Source organism: Elephantulus edwardii, unplaced genomic scaffold, assembly GCF_000299155.1.
Source record: "Elephantulus edwardii isolate Elephantulus edwardi_28Jun2011 unplaced genomic scaffold, EleEdw1.0 scaffold00544, whole genome shotgun sequence".
In the NCBI taxonomy this organism is placed as follows: Eukaryota; Metazoa; Chordata; class Mammalia; order Macroscelidea; family Macroscelididae; genus Elephantulus; species Elephantulus edwardii.
Genome location: NW_006400294.1, coordinates 202,591 through 211,978, shown reverse-complemented (window position 1 = coordinate 211,978; position 9,388 = coordinate 202,591). Strand labels below are relative to the sequence as shown.

At 36.6% G+C, this 9,388-nt stretch overlaps 1 protein-coding gene across 1 annotated transcript in view; it reads right to left on the bottom strand.

The window, feature by feature from the left end:
• The window catches only part of NAALAD2 (N-acetylated alpha-linked acidic dipeptidase 2), a 114,433-nt gene that overhangs the window by 35,658 nt on the left and 69,387 nt on the right, over positions 1–9,388 (bottom strand). The window contains exons 9-15 of the mRNA XM_006903226.1: positions 8,362–8,447; positions 8,008–8,127; positions 7,832–7,914; positions 7,479–7,542; positions 5,596–5,663; positions 3,447–3,538; positions 189–204 (exon numbers count right to left, since the gene is read on the bottom strand). Of these exons, the coding sequence (XP_006903288.1) occupies positions 189–204; positions 3,447–3,538; positions 5,596–5,663; positions 7,479–7,542; positions 7,832–7,914; positions 8,008–8,127; positions 8,362–8,447 (529 nt within the window). The remainder of the gene's footprint in view (positions 1–188; positions 205–3,446; positions 3,539–5,595; positions 5,664–7,478; positions 7,543–7,831; positions 7,915–8,007; positions 8,128–8,361; positions 8,448–9,388) is intronic.

Below are 9,388 nucleotides of genomic sequence, written 5' to 3'. Positions count from 1 at the left end.
AGAGCAGAGTTTAGGGCTGTTGTACAAAGGGTCGCTAGCAAGCGACTCGATGGCACTTAACAACAACAACAAGAGGATGTTTAATTCTTCAAATATGAAGGATGTTATTGTTCTTATATGTGCTGTCGAGTCACCTGTGACTCATAGTGAACCTATGTACATCAGCTCTGAAGCCTGTCCTGTCCAGAACCAGTCTCACTGATTCTGACACACTTACCCACATTACCCCAGTTACTAGGTCAATCCATCTCCTCCAGGGTCTTCCTTTCGTGTGCTGTCCCTCCACCCTTCCAAGCATGATGTCCTTCTCCAAGGACCAATCTCTCCTGACAATGGACCCAAAATATGTGAGATGGAGCTTCAAATTCCTAGCCTCCAAGGAAAAACTTGGTTCCACCCTCTCCAAGACAAATCTATTTGTTTTGGTCCATGGTATGTGCAAGACTTTACTCCAGCACCACAACTCGAAGGCATTGATTCTTCTAATATGAAGCATAAAAGCTAGAACACCAGAGAGTGGTCTGTGGCATTAAGGGTTATTGTTCAAAGTATTATTCAAAATTCTCTAGCCACTGATTGACTTTGCCATGTGGATGGATGGAAATATATAAAAAGGGTGTGTATATGCAAACAGGGCATGTTAGTCTGTCCAAAAGGGCCTGGCTAGTCTCTGTCTCCCCAGTCCACAAGGGGATTAGCCAGTTTCACCATAAAATTGAGCAAATCTAGCAGTGGAATAGAAAGTTGCACCAGCAAAAGAGGAGGCATGCAATGTGTGCCCTTTAGAACTAGAGATTCTTCCCCTAGATAAACTTATAGTAACAGTGCCAGCTAGACTTACAGCAGCAGCAACACTGCCTGAAACAGAGGACCACAGACCCAATATGAGATGGAGCTGACCCTGACTCTGCCACCCACCACAGAATCAGGGCTGAGAGCTTTTACTCGAAGTTTATTGGAGGAGTAGGGTGGTGTGGAGGAAAGGAGTGGAGGGAAGATCCATAATTGGCAGTACTGAAAACTTTGTAGAATTGGCCTAAAGCCTGAAAGCACATTTTGGAAGTTAACCTGATTGTATCCTGCTATTAACCTGGATGAAAACCTTTTGATTTCCCCAATATGGTTCTGTGTAGCATGTGAGCTACCACATTGGATTTTGGACCCAGTAAAGCTTAAGATTGGTGTAGGGGTGAGTTAAAAAAAAAGATGTGGGAATGTGGGGGATATGTCTGGCCTTATGGGAATTGGTTTTGTGTTGTTGATATTGTTGACAGGGACAGTTCCCCTTTGTGAAGTTGATAAAGATCAGATATGGCCTCCTGAATCTGCCCTTGCTCTTTTTATATGCAACAAGAATCTTAAGTCCTCTTCAGTTTTAGTAAGCAAAGTTTTGTCATCTGGATAATACAAATTATTAATGAATCTTCCTCTGATTCTTATGTCACATTCCTTTTCATAAAGTCCAGCTTCATGAATTATTTTATCAACTTACAGATTGAATAGGTATGGAAAAAGGATACAATCCTGATGTATATCCTTCCTAATTTTAAAACCCACACAGTGTTCCCTTGCCCTGTTTGGATAACAGCTTCTTGGTCTATGTACAGATGGTGCATGAGCACAATTAAGTGTTCTGGGATTCCTATGATCAAATAGGAAAACAGTCAAGTCCCCAGTCTGTGCTTTTGGGCCCTGAACACCAGCACTAAAGATCCATCTGAGCCACTATCTATGCCAAAAATCTCCATCCAGAACCCATATTGTATATGGCCATGAGCCTCAGCTGGTGCCTGAAAAGGGTGTCCTGCATCATCATAGTTGAGTCCCTGATTGTCTTTATGGTTTCCTATTAGATGTAAAATAAATACTTGTCAACTTGTTATATTAAGGTATGATTTGCATGTTGCTAATTATAGGAAGCTCTGTTGGCCTAGTGGTAGGAAGCTGCATTGCAATCCCAAAGGCACAAGGTTCAAATCCACCAGTTACTCTACATAAAAAGGACAGACAATCTCCTTCCGTGCAATTTCCTGTCTCTAAAAATCTGCTGGAGGGTCAGCTTTGGTTTGGTTCCAACCTGATCACACACAAAACAACAGTAATTACTTTCTGTCTTAGATATGTATATGCATGCTTATTATTTTCTTTTACTAGTACAACACTTGTCTGTCAGTCTTCTGTACTGGTATAACTTGTAAGTTGCTGTGATGCTGGAAGCTATTCCTCCAGTGTTTCAAAGGCCAGGAAGGTTACCAATGGTGGCCAGGTTACAGCAGAGTTCCTAGTTTAAGACAGAGTATGAAGCAGGATTGGCTGTCTTCTTCCTAAATAATAGACCTTTGAAAACCCTAAGAACAACAGAGGAATAGAGGTAGCTACAGAATTAGTGACAGAGCCCAAATGGTAAGTCACACAAAAATGATCTGCATATAACTATTAATAATTAGAATGTGAAATGAATGGAGTATGAATAAAGGGACATTGGAAGTTGTTAAATATGAAGTGGAATGCCTGAAGACAACATTCTAGCATTAGTGAACTGAGATGGACTGGCATGGACCACACTTAATCAATTATGATCCACTATGCTGGAAAACTGAGGAAGAATGATGTTGTATTCATAATTTAAAAGACAATTCCAAGTTCTATCCTAGAGAGCTCTGTGGCCTAATGGTAAGAAACAGAACTGCAATTTCAAAGGCATGAGGTTCAAATCCACCAACTGCTTCACAGGAGAAGGCTGGACAATCTCCTGCCATGAGATATACTGACTCTAAAAACATCCTGAAAGGTCAGCTATGAGTCAGTTCCAAATTGATGGCACACAATGATAACAATATTCTAAATTACAATGTTGTGAATGTTAGGCTACTATCCATATGCATACAAGGAAGATCTGTTAATATGACTATTATTCAAACATGTCCACCAATAACTAAACTACAGAGGAGAAAACTGATAGTTTCTACAAATGTTTACAGTTCAAAATTGACCAAACATAAAATCAAGATGCATTAATAATTGTTGGTGACTTGAATGCAGAAGTTGGAAACAATGAGGAAAGAATAGTAGTCAGAAAGTACTGGCAATAAAGTGCATAATATATTGGGCTACTGACCAAAAAGCCAGTGGGTTGAATTCACTAAACTCCATGGGAGAGAACAGGCAACCTCCCTAGTTTAAAAAGATTTAAAGCCTTGGAAACCTGATGACAGTCGATATGAATTGAAATCAATTCAATAGCAATGAGTTTATTATAGGCTAAAAGATTTGGCTTTACTGATTAACAGTAAGAGAAAGTCTAGCACAGGGATTCCTTGGAATAATTATCTCTCTGCTCAAAATGTTAACACAGCAGAGATATGTAGGTCAGGAAAAACAAGGGACAAAGAAAAATTCATAATTTCTCCAATGTGGAGGAAAAAAAAAGAACCTAAATAATTTACCTAGGAACACTTTTATTTTGAGGTGAAGGATCCTTTTCCAACCAGCTTTCATAAAGAGATTGAGTTTCAAAACCATCATCAGGGCTGGAGATCTGAAAAGATAAATCAAGTACTGTGAATTAGGAGCAGAAGCAACTAAATTCATATGAATAAAAATAAATTATTAGCCATAATTAACTTCTATTCAGACCCATATATGCCATGTTAATTTCTAGAAGAAATATCTATTTGCAAATAGCAAGAAAAGTTAACCGATATTCTTGCTAATTTGTGATGCCTCCTTGTAAGTTTTTTGCCAAGTGTGTAAGATGCAGTTTTTGCTTATTTGGTGAACTGTTTAATAAAGTCTCAAATCTGAAACCAATGAGACCAGTTTAGTGTTTGACAGCTTAGATTTATTTTAGTGTGAAGCCAACGGGATAAATCTTTGAATATAATATTTACTTTAGTAAATTGGTTTTGTCCAAGAAGACTCAAAAAGAAGCAAAAGTAGATAGCAAAGGATAAGAAAATGAGTTTGAGCTTGTCTGTATATATTTGGCATATAAGGGATTTATAAACTCTATGTAACTGCAGATTTCTACGTGAGAATTTTAAGAACTTCTGTATAGACATAAATATTTTTTGATTACTCTTATTAAAATTTGAGCTCTAGTGGCTTAGTGGTAAGGAATTTCCCTGTCAAACCAAAGACACATGGTTCAAATCTATCAGCTGCTCTGTGGGAGAAAGATGAGCAATCTCCTCCTATGTAATTTACAGTCTCTGAAAAGCCACTGGAGGTCAGCTATGATTCAGTTCTAACTTGACAGCACATAACAACAACATATTTAAAGTACATTTATGAACATATTCTTTCCTCATTTTTCTTGATTAGTCTTATTCTCTACTCTGCCCCTGAACATTTGTAAAGGCTGAAATCCCACTCTAGTTCCTAAATCCTCCCTTGGAATGAATTCCCTAATAAATCTTCTTATTTGGAGGTGATATAAAGATAATAAAGGAAACTAAAGTTTACTTTACCCCATTATCCTTATCTTTAGGATAAACCTAAAAAAAAATTTCCACCTATTACTTTAAATTACATTCTGTAGTATGGAATTGATTATAAAAAAACCCAAACAAAACAGATGAGTGAATTATGTCATTCTTTAAAGATTCACAGCACTTTGGAGCTCTCAGAGTCTGAATATATGAATTACATTTGTTATTGTTGTTGTTAGGTACTGTTGAATCAAATCAAGGGTAACCAGGTGCTCCTTAAAAGAGAACATGTTGTTAGGAGGGACCATTCCTTAGAAAAAGAAATCATGCTTAGAAAGGTGTAGGATCAGCAAAAGAGAGAAGAACCTCAACAAGATGTATTAACACAATGATTGCAATAATCGACTCAAGTATATCAGAGTGGGTAAGGTTGGCATAGGATGGGACAGGGCTCAGACACTTTTTTCACAGGGTAGCTATGAGTCATAGTCAACTTCAACAATAACCCCTTAATTTATGATATATATCTTTAACTGGTGAGATTTATATAAATTGCAAGTAAAAATCTTTAATGATATAACTATGAAGAAAATATTGTCAATTTCTGTGTTCCAATAATACTTTTAAAATAATCATATACATAGTGGTAATGCAGAGTATATAATTTTCATCTGGGAGAGGAATTCTGGTATAGATAAAAGAACACTAAACTAGAATTGAAAAATCTTGGATTCAAAGATTGCTTTGGCCATTCATTCATCCATTCCATAAAATTTATTTAGTAGTTACTGTTTGTCCCATAAACCTTCTGGATTGAGTCTATTCCGACTCATAAAAACCTTTCATCAAAAAGAATCTTCAGAGAAGGAGACTGTCCATCCTTCTCTCTCAGCGTAGCTGGGATATCTGAACCATCAATCTTTCGTTCAGCAGCTCCACATAGCACACTACACCTCCAGGGCTCCACTGATATTGTTATAGAGTCAGCTATGACTCATAGGTAAGTTATGAGCAATATATCTGGAACCTGCCCTATCCTGTGCATTCTTCATCATCCTGATATACCTGAGTCCATTGCTACAATCACCATGTCAATCCATTTTGTTGAGGGTTTTCAAAGGCATTAAATTTTCAAGAACATATTAAGTTATTTTAACTTACATACCTCTTTGGCCAGTTTATACACCAACTGGTAAAGAAGGGGTGTACAATCAACTCTGAGAGTATAATTGCCTGAAAAAAATATAAACAAAAGAACACTAGTTCATGCTTCTAAATTTCATCTATATTTAATTCAAATTATTTTCTAATAATGCAAACTGTGAATTTGTGATACCATCTTCAAGAAATGAAACAGGTTGGGTAGAGTTCTTTCAGAGAGGAAGAGGCAACAGCATAGACATTGGAAAGAGGAAGGTAAAAGTAGGCATTAGCTGCTTGGACAGCAGCTCTATAGCAATTGCAAACATCATCCTTAAAGTAGCATCTCTTAGAGGATCTTTGACAAAGAAAGTGGCAAGACTACAGCAGTGTTTTATTAGAATTTAACTCATTCAACAGTGTAAGGGAGCTCTAGTGACCTTGTGGTAAGAAGGTGCACTGCAATCCCAAAGGCAAGCCACCAGCTGCTCCACAGAAGAAGGATGGGCATTCTCCTCCCATGTTATTAACTGCCTCTGAAAACCCACTGAAGGGTCAGTTATGTGTCAGTTCAGGGTGCATTGTGCTGGAATTTATGTAGAGATAATTAAAATACAGTAAAAGCCTACAGACATCCAGCAACAGTAGCAAAGTTCAATAGGGCAGCAAATGCTGGCAAGGTTGTGAAAAGATTGAAACTCATTCATTGCTGATAGGAATGCAAAATGGTACGGACACTATGGAAAGTGATCTGACACTTTCTCCAAAAGTTGAAATTAAAAATACCTTTAACCCAGCAATTCCATTGCTGGGAATATATCCTAAAGAAACCAGAGACATGACTCAAACAGATGTATGCATACCCATGTTTATTGCTGCGTTACTGACAATAGCTAAGAAATGGAAGCAACCCACGTACCCACCAAGAAAGGGATGGATATAAAAACCAAGGTACATTCACACAATGGAATATTATGCAGCATTGAAAAGCAATGAACTCATAAAACATTATACAATGGGGGACATCTCAGGCACAAAAGGACAAATACAGCATAACACTGCCATAGGACAGATAAGGGAGAATTAAGAAGAGATTGGGAAAAGAATAGATAATGAACCAATGAGAGGAAGAACTGTCTTAAGGAATATATTATTAGGCATCATATGTATGCCAACAATCTAGAAAAAAGGGTGCATTGCAGGTTGGGCTAGGGGACAAAGGCTGAAAGAAAATGTTCAACAATGAAAAAATTATAAACAAAAAAGCCTATAGACACAAATTTCATTTCCAGTGGAAGAAGAAACTTGTTCAAATACATTTTAAAACATATACAAAATATTTCCCATAGAATTAAAACCTTTTATCCAAATTCTTTTAATATTTCCATAGGAAGAGTATAAATAAGAGTTTTAAGTAACAATCTAAGATGAGAAAGTGGTAAATATACTAATGAAATTAAGTTCACTAGCTTCTGTATGAATCATATAATCTATTGTCTTTCTATACGACAAAATGAAAAACAAAGACATTACTGAAATATACCACCAGGCTACTCCTTGGAAGCAACGATTTTGAAGTTTCATCTGAACATGTTTCAAGGAGGGACCAGTCCTCGGTGAGGGATGGCATGCTTGGGAGGGTGGAGGTACAGCGCAAGAGAGGAAGAATCTCGAAATGGATTGAGTCAGTGACTGGGGTAATTGGGGGTAGGTGTGTCAGAGACAGTAAGATTGGCACAGGATAGCACAGGGTTTAGGGCCATTGTATATAGGGTCACTATGAGTCACAGGCAACTCAACAGCACATAACAACAGCAACCATAGAAAGAGGATATCTAAGATAGTTATTACATTGGAATTTATAGGCTTAAAATACATTGTCTAAAAATGATTTGACATAAAATTTACCTTCTATAGATGAATCTGAGTTGATATAAGCCACACTTCTGTCCTGGAGTATTTTTGTATTTTCCTATAGTTGAGATAAAGTTGCCACATTACTCATAATATTTCCATTTATGAAATACAGACTAAACAACCAAGTTAAATGCACAAGAGGTATAGAAGTGCCTAAATTAATCAAATACCAATGCTCATGACAGTCAATTTATTGTGAAATGCTGATAACGTGATGATCGGTAGCATTAATGCAACATTAAAACACAAAAGAATAGTGGGCTGGCTCATTGGAATCTATCTGTGATCATTTTAAAACATATACATTTGATTTCCTATTACCAGTAGATTTTTGTGTCTCTTACCTCTGCCCATTCTGTAGAACCTAAAAGCCCAAATTCTTCTGCATCCCAGCTTGCAAAAATGATAGTTCTTCTAGGTCTCCAGCCTGTAATCATTATTAGCATGTATTAAGTATTTCTGCCTAAAAACAGAGGAAAATTAAGTAACATTCTGTCACTTACTAAAATATGTTACATACCTCTAGTCATCAGTTTTCCAAAACTCTGGACAATTTCTTGTAAGACAGCAGTCCCACTGGTTGGGTCAATACCTCCAAACACCCAGGCGTCCCGATGACCTCCCAGAATAACATACCTGTCTGGAGAAGAATGTGTTTAAAAGAACTACATCTTTTAATACATTACAAATAGATGTAACATACATTTTTAAAATAAGCTTTCTCTTGCTTGAGCTTCCCTCCATTGAGAAAATAAACACTATAATGTAGAATATTGGCTAGAAAAAAAATCAGTTGTGGATTGAATTTTAAAATTCCTCTTACTCAATTAATCTTTGCAAAAACAGAATTCAAAACAAAATGACAACTACTCACCAGGTTCTACAGATCCTCTGATAGTTCCAATTACATTATAAATCCTTGTAATTTTATTGATGTTATGAACATGCATTCTAATCTTCCTAGAATTAAAAAGTTATATATCATGGAACATTTTATCTAGTTTTCTTGCAACTTTTTATTATGAGAAGTATCATAAGTACAGAAAAACCGTACAACAGGAAAATTCTCATTGTCAGTGAGATGCATTCTCATGCTATCCATTGTCTAAATTTAGTAGTTATTAATATTGTTGAAGGCAAGCTCTGGTAGCCTAGTGGCAAGAAGCTGCACTGCAATCCCAGGAGCGCAGTTTGAATCCACCAGATACTCTGCTGGAGAAGGAGGGACAATCTCCTCCTGTACCGGTCGGATCTGATTTGACGGTATACACTCAAAAAATAATAAAATTTTTTTAAAAATTAATATTGCTAAATTATTTGCAAGTACACAAAAACAACATAACTCTACTCAATATTTATTTCTGTTCTCTCAAACTTTGTTGCAGAAATTTATTTAAAATTCAAACTATTCCAATTGCCAACCCCTTATTATGTATTAATTGTTGTTACAATTTACCATTAAGTCAGAACCGACTCATAGCTGATACTACCAGCAGGTTTCCAGAGGCTATAAATCACATGAGAGGAAACTTTGCATTTTTCTTATATTGAGTAGATTTTGGATTTGAACCCCACAACTAAGCCACCAAAGCTCCTTTGTGAATTAATTGTTGTTGTTGTTAGGAGCCATCGAGTACAGTATAATTCATAGTGATCCTATGAACAGATCTGAACCCTCTCCTCTCCTGTGACATCATCATACTTTGTGACACACTTAAGCACAGTGTATATTGATTAGACATTTTAATAAATCAATGTTAATTAATGCTATAAAAATGCCTGAATGATCATGTGGAAAACCAATGATTCAGAAGTCTTCATTGAAATAAACATTCTAGTAGTTAAGATATCTTAGGTTGTTGTTGTTGTTATGTGCCGTCGAGTCGCCTGCGACTCATAGC